Here is a 17,571-nt window from a genome sequence, read left to right as displayed (position 1 = left end):
GTGTGACTTTGTTGGAACTATCCAGTAAATATTTTAGCACTTTTTCCCCTTCATTTAACAATGAAAACAAAGCTGGTGGGTAATTTAGGTCACAGTTCTTGTGGAAGGACTGTTGGTTAAGCTAAATAACGCACCTGTTTCCGTAAATGTGCAACTCTCATCAAGCAAAGATGAAGATGAAGAAGAGGGCTGCCATTATGAGTAATAAACAAACTCACCAGAGACACATCGTGGGGCTTCAATCGTCCTGGTCCAGGGGGTTAGCATGGATGTGCCAGGATGTGGTGCAAATGAGGTGGCCCAGGATGTTTGGTGCAGGGCTTGTTAAGCTGGAAACTAACTATTGCAACAGTCTGCCAAACCAAGCTTTGCTGCTAAGTTTCTAATAAGTTACCACAGTTTATAGAAGAGATGCATGTGTATGTGTATGCATGTATTAGCTTCTCCCACGACTGAATGTCCTGGAAAGCATTCATGCTTGCAGGGGACACATTAATAGAACAAATCATCAGTGATGAATTACACCTCTGCTTTTACCTGCTGTCTGTTGTTTTGAATGGTATGAGCAAAGCTGATCTCAGATGGCAGCTCCTGTAAACCAGTGAATGCGTCTGGGCTCATTGTGAGACTGTGTAAAAACCATAGCTGTGGAGGATTTCTTGCCATTAAATAAGTGGTTTCAATATGTTGTACAGTGAGTGATAAAAGACAGCAGCAATGGCTCCGTTTTCATGCCTCTAAAGTTAAAAGTGATCAACAGTTCACGGCTCATTGTTTCTTTATTTTTCTCCTTCTTCAGAACTTGTATCTCACTCATTGGTAAATGAGTAAATATTATCTTACAGCCTACTTCTCACCTGTCTCCATTAAGACAGAGTTTTTAACAAATCCAAATATTAAAATGCTTCTTACAGTAATTTAACTCGTGCATTTTTAACACGTTGTTACACATTTGTAGGTTTACGCAGGTAAAATTTCCTGTGCAGACGTTACATTTCCAGTGTTGGAGGCCCTGCTTGCCTGCACAGGTGTTTCAGCTCACAGCTGATTGGACTCCTGCTCAGGTTGAAACCGGGCAGGGTTGTGGAAAGATGTGAATCTATCAGCTTCACATGTCCTGAGAGCAGGTTTCATGAGCTAAAGTCAGTGGAAACAGTGCAGGTGGGCCGTGGTGGCAGGAGCTTTGGGCAGGAAGACACACAAGGCGACAGAGCAACACAGTCTCATTCTGTCGGAGAATACCAGCAACAAGCCAGGGTATGTTGTTAACGTGCTGAAATGGTTGCAGTTTTCTAAGGATCCGCTTCCAAAACTGCTCACTGAGGTTTAGGAAAAGATCCAGGTGAAAATAATATGTTGCTGTTACCTACGCGGCATAACTTCAGTACATTATGCAACTGAAAATGGGTCAACGTTGACTTTTAAATTCAGGACCTGATGCGGGCTTTCTTGCTCTTTTACACTACATCGCCTGACTTCCTCTTAATATGGGTCGCAGTCCTTTTTTGTGACCTATACGCCCCTTTTTTCTTGTGAGGGGGGGGCTCCATCACACACGCTGTCACCTAATAACACAGGAACCAGTGCTCCAGTCCACGGCCTTGCTCAGCCATCCCAGTTCAGATACATACTGAGCATCACGGATTGATGATATAAATCAGCGTCAGGTAGATTTGTCCTTCCATGGAACACACACACACACACACACACACACACACACACACACACGGTTGTAGTATACCTGGCAGGCTGCCACCAAAGCACTCTGAGCTGATTCCTTTGCACAAACACACAAAATAAGGACACAGGGGGTCAAACTCTGAAACCAGTTTAGTTTCAGGGAGCCAGTTTGAATTTTGGGAGTTTAACTAGATCGAAACAGGAGTGATCAGTCATTTTCTGAACTTTCTCTGTCTAATTGAAGTACATTGAGAAGCGCCCAGCTGTGTTTAAGCATGTCTGTCTGCCTCTTTCGCTCTCTGCAGTCTGAACTACAGCGGCATGTGTCTGGCATCTGATGCACAGTTCAGCGACTTCCTCGACGGGATGGGGCCCGCCCAGTTTGTTGGGCGACAGACGCTGGCCACGACATCCATGGGTGAGTGAGGACAAACCATTATTTTCACAGCCAGGAGCAGATCAGCCATTCATCTGCCGTCAGTTATCTTCTTTAACACAAAAACGCAAGAATAAAAACTTCACCTATCCCTCTTTGGTTAATTATCTCCAAGCTGTGAAGGAAAATTATTAAGATCTGAGGGTCACAAATATCACCTTCTTTGTAAAATGCCCCTGAAACAGACAACAAGAGCCCCTCCTCATGAAAAATGGCTCTGAAAATTGAAAAGAAAAAAACAGCTTCCCCATAAAACTGAACCGAACGACTGCTGAAATCATTTCACACCGGCAAAAAAAAAAAAAAGTGCCGCATAAATCAGACCTGTGTCCTGCTGCAGAGATTCTGTTATCGTCCTCTGCACTTCTTCATTTCCAGGCCGTACATACTGGATATATTGTATGCGGCCTGCCTGTCCTCCACAGCAGTGATCTACTGTAAGTGGGTCAGTTTCCTCGCTGGCAGCCAGACAGTGTCCTTGGCCCGACAACAGTGACACAGACTGGACCAGCTCCGCTCCAAACCTGCTGTCCAGTCCAACATTATATAATATCAGAGAACTCAGAATAACTTGGCCGTCATGTGCTCTCTGTCACTTCCAAAGGAACGCGGGTGTCTTTCGGGGGGGCATTTAGCTGAAACTGCCTTCCAGTGTGACTTCCAGTGAGCAGAATGAAGAAAAAGTTTAATTTCTCAAATCACAAACGGCTCTGAAGACAGATTTTGATCTCCAAGGGCCAGAATGAAAGACAGCAGGAACACACAGTCTGCCTGAAGTTCATATGGCAAACATTTAACCTACTTACATCAGTTGACCGAGCAACATTAGCATTTATCTGGAGTTGAGTGAGTGTGATAGTCACCATCTTGGCTCTAGGTCGGTTTCCATCAACTCTTTAGAAAATGTTTGGCCCGTAGATGTTCCATTTTCTCCACCTTTTCCATTTGGTGCTGCTACAGTCGCTTAATGAAGCTGAAAACAGCTTCATGCTGTTCATGCTGAAACACAGTTGTGAGAGTGAGAGAGACTGAATCATACAGTGAAGATGCCATAAAAGCAAAACGATGAGCTAAAACAGGCTAAAGAGTTCACCGGATCCGGTGTTAAACTCCTTATATCTAGATTAAGGAGGTTGAAAGACGTTAGGCTCATAATGTTTCTGTGTCCATGCAATTAACAGCGAGAAACGTGAAGTGACAAACATCTTTCATTGTTTCATTTATTGCTAAACCAGACTGACAATGATCTTCATGTATGCAACAGCTGAAAATCACAAAGAGCTCTGTGCTCTCTCGACATCTACAACCTGTCCATCCCGGTCCTCCTTAAAAATCCTTAAAAATTTTTATTTTTGTATTGTTGTCCTAAACATCTCAGACTTTTTTCTGTGGTTTATTCAAATGAGCGTTCCCGAGTCGGATTCACCAACTGGACAAACTTGTTGTAAACTGCTTATTTCAGCCTGATGAATACCATCTGTTCATGAAGAGGTGTTTGTCACATTTAATATTGAGCTTAATCAACACCTCTAAGATTGCCATATTGGGCTAAAGATTGGCTATATCAGGCTGTTACTAAAGAGTGAAAACAAGACTTTCACACCACAGAGCTTCTAGTCTTGTCGCAAATCAGCAGCCAAAAAGATAAAAGGGATATTGGACGACTGAATATTGTAGCCTCGCAGCAGGTGATGTTACCCTGTCCAGCAGAGGACGATAGTGGGCCGAGTCCTGCATGAAGACCCTGAGAGCTGCTGTTCCAAAATATACCAATACAAATAGAGGCATCTAAGAGAGTCCATTTAAGTGTTTTTGGTTATTAATGGCAAAATGAGCAATGCCATGCAATGACTTGTTCTTGAATTGCCCTCATTTAGTTCTGGTCTGAGGCTTTACTTGGTCTTGGATCTGGTCTTGACTTGGAGTTTTCTTGGGGGGAAGCTTATTTACTCTTCATTTAATCGGGCAGTCTCATTGTGATTAACATCTTTTTTCCGAGAGAGACCTGAGAACGAGAAACATCCACAAGATCAGCAAACAGAAACCGCACATTTACACCACCAACAAGGAATTAATTAAACTGTTACGAGAATTATTAAAAACATCAGACAATAAAGCTTTAAAATCTCCAAGGGGAATGTGAGGATGAAATTTGTCATTTGTGATAAAGTGCAGTGCACTGTGATACACAGGGCAAGATATCTCCAAAGTCAAGGACAGACATGAGAGTTGACTTCACAACTTATGAGGCAGAAAAAATAGCATCATCAGCAAAAAAAAAAAGGACATTGAAATATTGATTAGGAAGAAAAATGTAAAGGGGCCAAGGATAGACCCCTGTGGAAACCCACTTTCTGATGGTACGAAGGCTTGACTTGACTTGAGGCTTGAATACCAGCAGCAACAGTCTGAGCCAGTGGCGTGCACAGACTTTTTGAAGGGCAGGGGCGGAAAGGAAAAATGGGCACATATAGCGTGTCCTTGCCACTAAAGAGGGCACTTTGCCACGCGTTTTGGCTCCCAGGGGGCAGTTTAGCACGCGTTTTGGCATCCAAGAGGGCACTTTAGCACGCGTTTTGGCTCCCAGGGGGCACTTTAGAGCACGTTTTGGCATCCAAGAGGGCACTTTAGAGCGCGTTTTGGCGTCAAAGAGGGCACTTTAGCACGCGTTTTGGAGTCCAAGAGGGCACTTTAGAGCATGTTTTGGCTCCCAGGGGGCACTTTAGCACGTGTTTTGGCTCCCAAGAGGGCACTTTAGTGCGCGTTTTTCAAAAACTGGGCCACTGTGCCCCCCCCATACATTATATACAGACAGTCTGTTTGAAAAAGATCTTTTTCTATCATGTTTTCACAAGCACACACACCTCCTCCATCCTCATTGCTAAAAGTGTCTTTTCATACATCCCAGGTGACGTAGAGATCGGTCTGATGGAGAGGAACGGGGGTCTGGAGGTGGAGGTCGTCCAGGCCAGAGGACTCACCATGAAACCAGGTTCAAAGGGACCTCCAGGTCAGTCCGTACCACTCTGGTCTGTTTTCTGATCAAAAGAATCAAAGCTGTGTTTTCGACAGCGAAATTTGGATTTGGTTTTGCGGCTGTTCACAAAAAAAAACTGCCACGTCTTAGAATGTGGAGTTTCACGTGAATGCACCACAAAATAACCAACAGCATCAGGTACGCATAAACAGAAGAGCCAGAAAGAGACATTTTAAAACTAATGGGATATGTTCTCCAAAAACATAATTACAGTCCTTGAAGATATGAAAGATGCATGAGTGAAGAGGAGGAAATGGTGTTTTCAGTGTCCGGGGAGTTAATACACAGAGCAGAGGAAGGAGATCCACTAAATAAGTCAGGTCTGCATCTGCCTCCACTGTTGCCGTAGTCAAACATGCAGCATGTTGCTCTGACTTCAAATGCTGCTCGGTAGTATCTGCGTAGTGAAAAACTCGGGATGTGGACGGACAGATTTTCTGAAATCAGGAAGTGGGTTCACGTAACAGATCAGCACAGACACATACAAACACACACGGACAGAAAAAGCAAGTGCAGCCCACCAACCTGAGAGGCGTTTAAACAGCCACCAAAAAAATGTGTTCACGTTTTCTTTGTTCATTTAAAAAGGCACCATGTGGTGTTTTTAACCACTAGTCGTTCTGTGGATCAATGTGTGTGTGAGTATGTGTTTAGGTTATTATTGTGCACATGCATAAAGACACATGCACAGGTGACATGATACACATTCTTGCATGGACACACACAGTGTGAAACACTGAATATAAACACAAAGTCTGTTGCACAGCACACGTTTAGTGTTTACATACGGTTAATATGGTCATATTTCATTTCTATACACGATTTTCTGGATTGTTCGCTGCTTCAAAACCTTCCATTTGATTCCACAGCGTGGTCGAATGTGAAATCGTACTGCCGTGACACATTTTCTGCACCTGAAAGCTACAGTTCGCCCCAAGCATTTCCAGCTTCATGCGCCTGAAATGCTGCATATCAAAATCAAAATGCACTCGGAGAGCTGTTAATATGAGTTGGAGGCCTCAACCCGATGCTAAACTTTTCAAGCAGGGAATCAGCTGATTCATCGGATCAGCTGATCTTTTACGTCACTACTGTCTCAGTAATCAGCGCTGGTCAGAGGAAACAGAAATGCTGGCATGAGGTCAACATGACTGTGCTGCTGTTCTGCGTTTTTTTTATTTTATTATTGTGCAGCAAGTTGGATTGTGTAACAACAAACTATGTATTAACTCTCATTGTAGTTCCCCTGTGTGGTTGCATAATATTAAACCAGCCATTGATCCTAATTGCATAAGAGCAAAACAGCGTCAGCAGCGAAGGAAAAACAAAAACATTATCTGGGAAAAACTACGAGCGAGATAAAAGAGAAGAGGATCATAAACAGAGCAAAGCACAAACAAGAGTCGGCGGAGGGAGAAACGAGTGGAGAGCAATTCAGTGTGAATGAAAGAAAACATGCTAAACAGAGAGAGACAGAGATGAAAGGAAATCCATATATAGCAGAAAAACAAAGGAGAGCCTCGCTCCATATTTCAGTGTGCTAATCTTTAATCTTGTCATCTAACCTACAGGACAAAAAGCTTTGGCGTGTGTGTGTGTGTGTGTGTGTGTGTATGTGTGTGTGTGTGTTACCGAGCAACAGAGTTTGATTTCATTTATTTTGTGTGTAATTTTATTTTATTTATTTTTTTTGCATGCAGATGACCAGGGATGCTTTCGAATGCTCTTTTTCATGCACAAATGTTCCACCGTGCAGCACAGTTCCCCCCCCCTCGCTGCCTTTGTCTGTTCTACTCTGCGAGGCGAGGGTCATGTGACCGATGGATTAGCTAGTGATGTTTATTAGCATCAGCATGTTTATTGCCAGCTGGGCAAGCAGTAAACAGCATCATCTTTACTTTATGTGTTATCATCTATTATCTTAAACAGTGGCCATTATCTGCATTCATAACATCAGTGTTTATCAACATATGTTTTGATTACAGATGCCAAAAATGAGATTATAAGTATAAGTAACTTGTGAAACTAAGGTGTGCCACAGAGGAGCTGTCCTGTTATTCCAAGGTGTCACATACATAATCAGCGTTGTACATGTTCTGCTTTTTCACATGTATACTGAGCATTTCTGGCTCAAAAGCTTGTTGAGGGATCAAGTTCCATCTTACCGCAGTGTGAGCTTGTAGCTTGAGTGTCAGAACATCCCTTGTTTCAGCAGGAAATGATGTTTTCTTTTCATTACAATGACACTGAACTGCTTCCTCTCCATTGTCTGATTTTACTCAAGACTTTCTGATCAGAACTGGTGGAAAATCTTTCTCTGGGTAACAGTTGACAATTTAAGGGAATTTAAGGGATCCAGAAATGTGGTTTTGAAAATTTAATTTGGTAGAAGTTCTGTTTGCATTGAGGTATAATGTTATATTCTGCAGGGAGTCTTTATGCATGTAGTTAGTTTGTCTCATAATAATCAGGTTTACATTCGATGTTTTTTGCACTGATGAGACAGTTTCTCAAAGGTCGGTGACAGTTGTGTGATGTACTCTGTTGTTACTTCTTACAGTACAAGCTAAGGTTTTTATTGTAAGGATTATATAGCCTGCATATAAACAAGTGAAGGTGCTAAGTAGTCTACTGATGCCTTTGTCCGGCTGTCACATGACCTTGACCTTGCAGATCGTATCAGCTCCTCGACTCGAGTCCGCTCTACTTTGTCTTCTTCTGTTGTCTTCTTCTCAGCTCTGCCCTGCCCTTGTCTATTCTTCTCTTCTTCTGTGCTGCACTGTACTGTAGTCGGGTCTGTTCCCACCTCAAACACACCAGCTCTAAGTCCTTGAACCTCATCAGACTCTAAACCTTTAAAATCACTGAAAGCTCCTGTAGGAAAGCAGAGCTGCAGAGTACTCTGAAGGGGTTAAAAGACTGCACGTTTAACTTTTCTGCCTGCTGTCGTTTCAGCGGCGTACATCAAAGTTTACCTCCTGGAGAACGGGGTCTGTGTGGCCAAGAAGAAGACCAAGTCAGTGAGGAAGTCTCTGGATCCTCTCTACAACCAGGTCCTGGTTTTCTCTGAAAGCCCTCAGGGGAAAGTGGTGCAGGTGAGATACACCATCAAGATTTTCAGTTTTAGACAGGATTTATTTCCCCCCACTATTATTACTTTGAAAAAGACCAAGAGAAGGATAAAATATCAAATATCTTATGAAGGTTGGAAACAAATTCCATTTGAAACAGTACGATAATGTAGGACATGAGCAGAAACTTTAATCACCCTGAACAAAATACAATGAAACCTGAGCTAAGCTGGTACTGTGAGCTAAATGCTAAAACCAGCATGTTGCAAGTGCACAATGTGCACAGTGACTACAATGCTAACATGCTAGCATTTGCTTTTAGCCCTAAGCTCATACTACAGCTGGGGCTAATGGGAATGCCATTAGTTTTGCAAGTATATTGCCAGAAACCAAAAGTACTGGACCACTGACCCCATGTCACACTAGATGAAATTGAAGCGATAAATATTAGGTTACATTTCAGCCTTCAGGGACCATGAATGTGTGCACTTTCTTTGTAATCCATCCAGTAGTTGTCGAGACATTTCATTCAACATTACAATTGTGAGCCTCATGGTGGTGCAAGAGGTAAAGTCGGGGGATCACCAAAGTTTTCAGGATTCATCGAATCACAGATTAATCTCTGGACAGAATTTTGTGCCAAACCATCCACTAAAATGTAGATGTTGAGATATTTCACTGCACAGCAGATCAAGAGGATTGACCCTCTGGGGACCATGACTGTATGCATCCGATTTAAAATTCCTCCCAATAGTTGTCGAGATATTTCAGTCGGGACCAAAGTGGTGGAAAAAGACCACACTGCTGTCCATGGAGCCGTGCTGCTACACTGCAGGAAGAGCAGGGTACGAGTCCCACCAGAAGAAAAGTGGTTCACTGTGATGATGAGGATTGATGAATGTGAGTTAGTGGCTCTGTAGAAGAAGTTCAGGAGGCGTCGGGAGAGACAGCAGAGGAAGCTGGGAGGAAGAGTCTGACATTTGTAGTGACAGTCTGACCTGAGGGACCAGGAGGCTGTTTGAGCTTCAGCTACTTTCAGGATCAAAAAATGTCTCAAAAGAGCGACTGATTATTACATCCTGAGCTCTCCCACTGCTTTCCTTCTGCTGTCACTCTGTCCTTCATTTTCCACTTTTATTCTCCTTCCTGTTTTTCCTCATTGCTTCTTTTTCTACTCTTATCTTTCTTCTTTTTCTATATCCTTCCTTTTTTCACCCTCTCTTGTTTCTCCCCTCCTTCATTTCTACTTGATTTACATTTTTTCTTTCTTTCCATCCCTTCTCTTGAGCATTTCTAGTCTCCCTCCATAATTTTCTACTTTCTTTGCCTCCTGCTTTCATTCATTCACCCTATATTATTTTTTCCTGTTCTTAAATCGTCTTATCTTTGTTCTTTCTTTCTCTGTTCATACCTGCACGCTTTCCTTTTTGCTCTAATCTTGTATAAATAATACCAGCGTGCACACGTGTGTGTTTTAACCTGATGTGAGGCAGCGTTCCTCAGTAATCAGCAGGTGGAAACAGTGGTGTGTTCAGCGGAGAGGCCTGCAGCTCTGCCTCAGGCTGCCCTGCTGCTCCTGTCACTGTGTAATTAGCCACTAAACGCCTCCCTCTTAAATCAGCAGCGCTTTTCAAGTCGCCGCTTCCTGATTTAGCGAAGCGCGGCGCCACGCTAAGAATTCATTCAAATCCTTCCTCAAACGACGGCAGCTTGTTCATTCAAGGCACATGAGTTTAGGCACGTTTATGTTAATGTCTAAACAGCTTTTTTGTCACCTCGTATTCATCATCATATAGATTATTTACTTTAAATGTGAAAGTTTCAGATTATACTGTGAAGAAAAATGTTAATTTCCCAAACATTTTTAACATTCTTTCACATTTACACATAGAGGAAAAATTTCAATTAATTCAAATACAGGTTTTGTATTGACTTTCCTGTATTGCAACAGACATGAAATCACCTCATCGCTGTGTTTTTACTTATTTCTTCATGTAGTCTGTAGTGTTAGCTGTGATAATCCACATCAAATATATAATTTTGATGTGTGAGTTATCAAATATGTGAAAGGGAGGTCACTGTTGATTGGACAGCACCTGAGAGGCTCATTATGCATATGGTTCAGGGAGGGGGGAACCTTGAAACCTCTTCAGCGAACGCATGAAGGAGTTTTCACACTCAGCAGCATGTTCAGATGTCAGAGCAGCTTCTGTTCCTGCAGAGTAGGAACATGCAGCGTTTCCTTGTTCACCACGGCTTTAATTTCATCTTGGTAAAGTCCACCATGAAGGCCAGATCACAGACTGTCACTGAGCGTCCACATCAGGTTTTCCTTTTCAATTGAGACAAACAGTCTTTGGAGCAATTTTACTTTGCCTGGTGCTTTTAGCTCGACAGCAGCAACAAGGCAGCTTCACAAATTCTCCTTCTGAATAAGGTTTTAGCTTCTTAGCTATTAGCTCGTTCAGCCTTGCCTGTATAACACAGTCTCTGTCAGAATGTGGTCTTATGAAAGCTGCTTGTTGGGCATCCAAACTAAAAAAAACACATTCCTCTGTTCCATCAAAACAATTTAGCTTTCCTAATTCTTCACTGTAGTTAAATGCATATGGAAAGACCAGTGACCAGTAAAAGACCGAAGTGATCTGACTACACAGGGCCAGGGGTGTGTCGCCACCTGGCATATCAAGCCTCACCTGAAAAACAAACATACAGGCTGTCCTTACAAACAGGTTATTACAACCACATTTACACTTATTGTCTAGCGGCTGTAGTAATTGTGATGAGGTGGTGGTAAGGAGGTGGTGTAAAGAGCATTAAATTCTGCGTTAAGAGGAAGGTGGGTTGGGTGGGGGTCGAACAAACACAGGACTTTCACCCTGTTTTGGGAGTAATTGTCATGGTTTTGGATTTCAGTTGAGTTTTATTTTGAAGGTGACTCTCCTCATGTGTTATGTTTTTTTTTACTTCCTGTGTTAGTGTGTGTTCCCGCCTGTTCTCAGCATCACCTGTGTTTTGTCAGTTAATCAGCCTCCTGTGAATTTAGTCCAGGTGTTCTCCCTCTTTCAGCCATCAGGTCGTCTAGTGGAGTTGCTCAGCTGTCAGTATTCCTGCCTGCGTCCTATTCTGGCTTGTTCTTCGTTAAGTTCTTGGATCTGCGTTCATGTTTAGAGTTTCATGCTATCCTGCCTGTTTTCCTAGTGTCACCACAGTCTGTTATTAGTTTAGTAAACAGTTTTCCCTGTGCTTTTTTGATTTAGGGCAACTAAGACTGTAATTTACCCAAATATCTCTGCCTTCACTGTCTAAATATGCTTCCACATAATTCATCTACACTCATACTGACATCATTATCATTTACGTTTAAGTAAGTGTCAGTGTGACTTTTGTCTAATTGCTTGAAATTAGACCTTTTGCTGTTATTTTGTGTATAATGAGCGTTTCCCGCATGCCGCTGGGACAGACGTGTGTGGTGATCAGAGGTCAGGTCGGCGGGTTTTGAAGGTTGCAGGTTTGAACCTCTGCAGAACATCCTGAGGCTGCTCTGCTGCCATCACTGAGTAATTAGCCGCTAAATGCCTCCTTTCTAATTATGGGCTGTGATTGTTTCTCCTCTGCTCTGCACTCTGCTGCCATCCCCTGATCGTCTCATTTTCTCTCCGACAGTTTCTCTCTCTCAATCTTTCGTGTTGTTTTGTTTTTCGCAGGCTAAGTGTGTTTGATTCATGTTTTCTGGAGTCAGTGTTGGCTTATTTCTGCCCTCTGAGTGTGTGTGTACATGCTAAAGATCTCCATCAGGTTGTTTTTCTGTTTTATAAATTCAGTTATTTTCCTCTTAAAGTTCAAATAGGCATTATTTAAACAGGTTATAACCACTGTGGCAAAATTAAGTACATGCTGACCAACAATAATTAAAAAAATACTAACAGCTCATAACATTTGTCCTATTTTCTTTGTTCCAATCCCCTTCACATGTGGCAGCTTTTCTCTGTCCACATAAATATGAGGCGTTTTTTTAACAGGAAAAATAGCAAATCATTTCTTTTCTCCCGCTTTTCCCATCATTCTTTATTACTCTGTCCCTTCTAACCAGAGGGAGTTTGTGGTGTCAGAACTGTGAGAGACATGCTGAGCATCTGAATCCCTCTATTTGATTCTGTACTTCAGGGCTCAGTCACACCAGAATTACTAACAGCAACATTTCTGACTGAAACCAGTCCATTTAAATGGAGTCAATAGATTTTCTCCCAGAGGTAACTCTGTACAGTGCTTTGGGTATCATTCAGCTTTGGTGAACTTTGACACCTGAACCATCTCGAGGTAATCTCCCAGCCTCACCAACCCTAAAACTAAAAGGACCAGAACAAAGCATGTTTAAACATTTCACTCATTCGGATTGTTCAACATCTCATTCCAAAGCCATGCACATTAATCTGATGCTCTAACCGCCTCCACTCTTCTCGGAAGGCTTTCCACTTCAGGGATTTGCTCCCGTTCGGCCACAAAAGCATTAGCGAAGTCGGCGCTGATGTTGGGCGATGAGGTCTGGCTCACAGTTGGTGTTCTAGTTCATCCCAAAGGTGGGTGAGGTCATTGCTTTGTGCAGGCCAGTCAAGTTTTCCATCAGTTTCTCTGTTGGAAGACAACAATAATATACTGTATATCCCTCTAACTGGAACTAGTCCAGACCAAAAGTACACTAAAGTACTTTTGACCGTATCATGCATTTTGCATGAATATCTGACTTTCTGGTGTTAGCGGAGCACTTACGGTTCTCATCCCTTCAATTCAAGTTCATCCATCCATTTTCTGTGTCCACTTATCCTCACTTCAATGCAACATGCAGTTTTTTTTCTTAAATCCCTTTTTGTCCTTCCCTCAGCACCTGCACCTGTGTGTGTGTTTGTGTTTCTGAATGTGTTCCACTTCCAAGAAAGTGGACCAGAGGAAGATCTAGGACACTGTTTCCCAAGCCTCGTCCTGGAGTACCACTGCCTTGCATGTTTCAGATGTATCCCTGCTCCAGCACACCTGATTCAAATGAATGGCTCGTTATCAGGCCTCAGCAGAGCCAGTAACGAGCTGAGCATTTGAATCAGGTGTGTTGGAGCACGGAAACATTTAAAACATCCAGGGCAGTGGTACTCCAGGACCAGGATTGAGAAACACTCATCTAGGACACTGTATTTTTCATCCTCCACCCTGAACAGCCACTTTCTCCTGTTCTGCCGTATGTGTCTCCTTCTCCCAGTGTCTCTATCTCCTAAGTCGTGGCGGTTGAGGTCAGGACCTTGTTTGGAGAGCTGATCGTGGGCCGACAGAAGAAGAGATAGATTCTCCGTCTTTAGAGATGGAGGGAATAGATTGAAGCAGATTTGGCCGCTGTGTCTCTGTGGAAATCACTTGCAGACACACACACACACACACACACACACACATACCAAACAAATTGGTATGCTGGCCTGCTCAGACACACAAGACCACCACACGAGAGCACACACGCACAGACGGATATTGATTATTTTGTCCGCCGCTTGACAAGATGTGGCCGTCTGAGATGAGCCCTGATGTTATCTGGGATGTCAGGAGACAGAGGACACCTAACGCACAAACACACAGGTCTCTAAGCACATACCACCATCATCATCACACACTCCGTCCCTTTTCATTCAATTTAATTGAGACCTCAGCCTGATGTGTGCTGCTGAAGCAGAGAGAGAGAAGCTGCCAAGATTCAGGACTGCTTCAGAACAGATTTCCAAACCATCTGGATTAATGCTAATTAGCACTGCCCTCTTAACCTTATCACTTTGTCAATAATCTGCCTAGTCCACCACTACACTGCAGAATGTTTTATGTGCACCATTCAAGAGCCTCTGAAGACATGTTGAGGCATTAAATCCCTTTAAAAGAACCAAGTTCTCTTTAGTCGGCTGGAAACACTGAGAGGAGCATCTTCCTGTAAACAGAACTTTGCTGTTCAAGATTATCTGAAGTCGGACAGTTTGCATCTATCGTTTGCAAAATTTAGCTAAAAGGATAAACCCGCCATCATTAATATTTCATCAGACAGCTTATTATTGTCCTTTTTGAATTAAACCTGGTGGCTGTAAATAGGAAAAAAAGCACAACACACACAATAATTTGTTCACTTTTTTTAATTTACTGATGACTCCAAATGCTAATTTGCATTAGCGGATATATTTTATGTCCAAAAGTAATATTTTTCCAATTATGCTTTTATATAAACATAAAAAGGAAACATTCAAGTTGAATATATCTGCATACTGTTCCCTACAAAGACCAAATGTATTAAATGTTCCTGAAAAACATTCACTGTCAATGTATTTCGTTGCTGAAATGTCCATTTGTTGTTCCACTGTGGGTCCAGGCTGAGCTACTAGATAGATTGATATTAAATTTTCAAATTCATGGTCACAAGAAGATGAATCCTGCTAGCTGCGGTGAACCCCTGATGTGGTTCAGAGTGATATATCTTGACAACTATTGGATGGACTGCTTTGAAATTTGGTTCAGACATTCATGGTCCCCAGATGATGAATTGTAAAAGCTTTCACCTCCTCACTTTTCATCTAGCGCTGCTATCTGGTCAAATTTCATTTTGTTCAATACTTTGGTTCATGCCTGCACACTTCCCATCAGTGCTTTGTGTTTAATGCTAATTACCAACTGTTTGCACACTAACACGCTAAACCAACATGCTAACTTTATCATTGTAAGCATGTTAGCATACTGATGTGAACATTTAAACTTAAGAGCCTCACAGAGCTGCCAGCAGCGCAGTAGACTCTTATTTCTACATGATTAGTGTTTTCTTGATTATTTTCAGAAAGCTTGCAACACTTGGAGATCGTGGATGTGTTGAATTTTTCAGTGTTTTAAGTGTTTTCCACTCGTGCACACAATGACTAGAAGATGCCAGATGGGGACCTGAGGGGTGGGAAGGTCACAAGCAAGAGGACACATAATATAGATTTTTCTGCCGCCAGGAGACTGAATCAGAAAACTCGGTGTCATCCTGGTGCTGAAAATCACATATCAAATATTAGAAGATAATCATTCTACCCCCTGAGAAATATATATATCAAAAGTAAAAAGATTCACATCACAAACCGACAATGAGAAACTGGCTCATGCATTAAATGTGAACAGATTACAATACCGCAGTGCTCTCCTCACTGGATTATCAAAACATTCAATAGGAAACTCATGCAGAATTCATCTGCCAGAGTTCTTATCGGTACCAGGAAACATCATCACATTACTCCAATACTTAAATCACTGCACTGGCCTCCCATTCAACAGATGATTCACTTTTAAATCCTCAGCTTTAAAGGAACTGCAGTTTATTTCTGATGTGCTCCCATCTATAAAAACTGTGTCCACATTTAAAGCTAAGCTCAAAAGCTCTGTTAGTGTGTGTAGTTGTATTTGAGACATAGTGGGGACCGTTTTTTTTCACCAGCCGAGTGAGGACGTTTTTGGAAAGCGAGCCGAGCTGCTGCCGACGTTAGCTCGGCTTGTTTTTCTGATAAGATCAAGACCGTCAATGACTACAAGATACAAAGACACTTAAAAACAACCAAGATCTAAAAACTGACGGTGATGTGACTTGAAAAAATAAGAAATGAGTTGGCTGGAAATGTTTAATGTGGGGCCATCTGGCCGACAGCCGGTGCTTATGTAAAAACTGCCTATAAACAAGACCATGATCCTTCTCTCATCATAACCAAGAGTATCAGTACCCTTAACATGTGATGCATAACATGAACCCTGGTCTCCTTTGTCAATGTCATGTCCTTTTATACCCAAGCCTCCTCCATGTCCTCCTCCCTTTGACGTCTCTGCAATACAGTAATGCCACACATATCAACAGTTACTTTTATAGCACACTTGTGAAGAAGATGTGAATATTTATATTTCTTATTGTGAAGATGTTTTGGATTAAAGCTGACAGAAAGACCACATATAAATCCTCTTATTATTCTTAGTAATTCTACTTTGACGTGTAAATGCAAAAATTCATCCTAATTTATATCTTGCCACCGTCTTGTGCAGGTGATCGTTTGGGGCAACTATGGACGGATGGACCGCAAATGCTTCATGGGCGTGGCTCGAATCCTATTGGAGGAGTTGGACCTCAGCACAATGGTGATTGGCTGGTACAAGCTCTTCCCTACCTCCTCCATGGTGGACCCAACGATGGCACCACTCATCCGCCACTCCTCCCAGATGTCCCTGGAGAGCACCATCGGGCCCTGTTGTGAGCGATCCTAAGACTCACGCAAAAATATAAAGTTTTCTTGTTGCAACTAAGATTCCATTGCTGTCTCAACCAAATCCTAAGACACATTTTTATGTACCCTGTAGCCCCACGCCTGGATCAATCAGGTGGCAATGCTCCTGGAGCAGATAGATATCTTACTCAAGGGCACTTCAACAGGTCCGACACTCTTGGGACTCAACCTTTCCCCTGATTGGGAAATGACTTTACTGAGTAGTAGGACATTTTGACACTCAATGGAAATGTACTGTAATTCTTTTGATATTGTATAAGATATTGTTTCCCGAGACTCATGGGAAGCACATTTCTTTTGTTGTTGCAACCAGCCGCCCCTCAGACTCACAGGAAAAATTTTGCTCTCTTCAGATCTCTTTGATGAAAAAAGAAAAAAAAAACATTTAATGAGGATACTTCAAAGGAGGGCTCGGTTGCCGACATTGATCACATCCTACTGGGACCACAATACACGGCGGGCTCAGCTTTGCTTCAGCTACACGCCTTCTTCACAGCCTACATTCGATTCTCATTCCCAGGACTTCTTGTTGTCTTGCTGTGTCCTATTTAAGGGGCTGGACAGCTCCAGAGTGTTATCTGTCGATCCATGAGTCCGGGGAGAAAGTGAGACTGCCCTCAGAATGTTTGAGACACCAGCCTCCCATTTTGAGGAAGCAGGGGGACAACGGACTTTGAAAATAATTATGCTTATTTGTTGTAACCAGCCAAGACATCTTGGTTTCGAACACTCTGAGTTGAGCTGTTTTTGGTTTTTGAGTCACACATTTGGCCCTTCAACGTTCAGTTTATTTGGCACTATGTGTGTGCGAGTGGAGAAGGCAGAAATGAAAGCCCCTTTCGTCTTCTGGAAGGATCTACTGTAGATCTTGACCTGATCTTGGAGATCCAGGGTACTGCTGGGTTTATATCCTTCAAGTTAGTTCAGACTGCAGTTAATTAAATTTACCTGCAGTGCCAGGTATAAATCGGTTCCTGAGGGGGTTTATATGGTTTAAAAGAAGAACTAGCAGGTTCTGAGTTCACAAAG

The 17,571-nt window shown here is 42.5% G+C and overlaps 1 protein-coding gene across 4 annotated transcripts in view; it reads left to right on the top strand.

The window, feature by feature from the left end:
- Nucleotides 1–16,522, top strand: part of rims4 (regulating synaptic membrane exocytosis 4) — a 49,039-nt gene extending 32,517 nt beyond the window's left edge. For all 4 annotated transcript variants that reach the window (XM_041959746.1, XM_041959723.1, XM_041959732.1 and 1 more), the window contains 4 exons: nt 1,986–2,098; nt 5,025–5,126; nt 8,109–8,248; nt 16,304–16,522. In XM_041959746.1, coding sequence (XP_041815680.1) covers nt 1,986–2,098; nt 5,025–5,126; nt 8,109–8,248; nt 16,304–16,522 — 574 coding nt within the window. The remainder of the gene's footprint in view (nt 1–1,985; nt 2,099–5,024; nt 5,127–8,108; nt 8,249–16,303) is intronic.
- Nucleotides 16,523–17,571: the final 1,049 nt, after the last annotated feature.

This window comes from Chelmon rostratus, chromosome 2, assembly GCF_017976325.1.
Source record: "Chelmon rostratus isolate fCheRos1 chromosome 2, fCheRos1.pri, whole genome shotgun sequence".
NCBI lineage: Eukaryota > Metazoa > Chordata > Actinopteri > Chaetodontiformes > Chaetodontidae > Chelmon > Chelmon rostratus.
The sequence above is the reverse complement of the archived record's forward strand: the minus strand, read 5'-3'. Positions and strand labels throughout refer to the sequence as shown.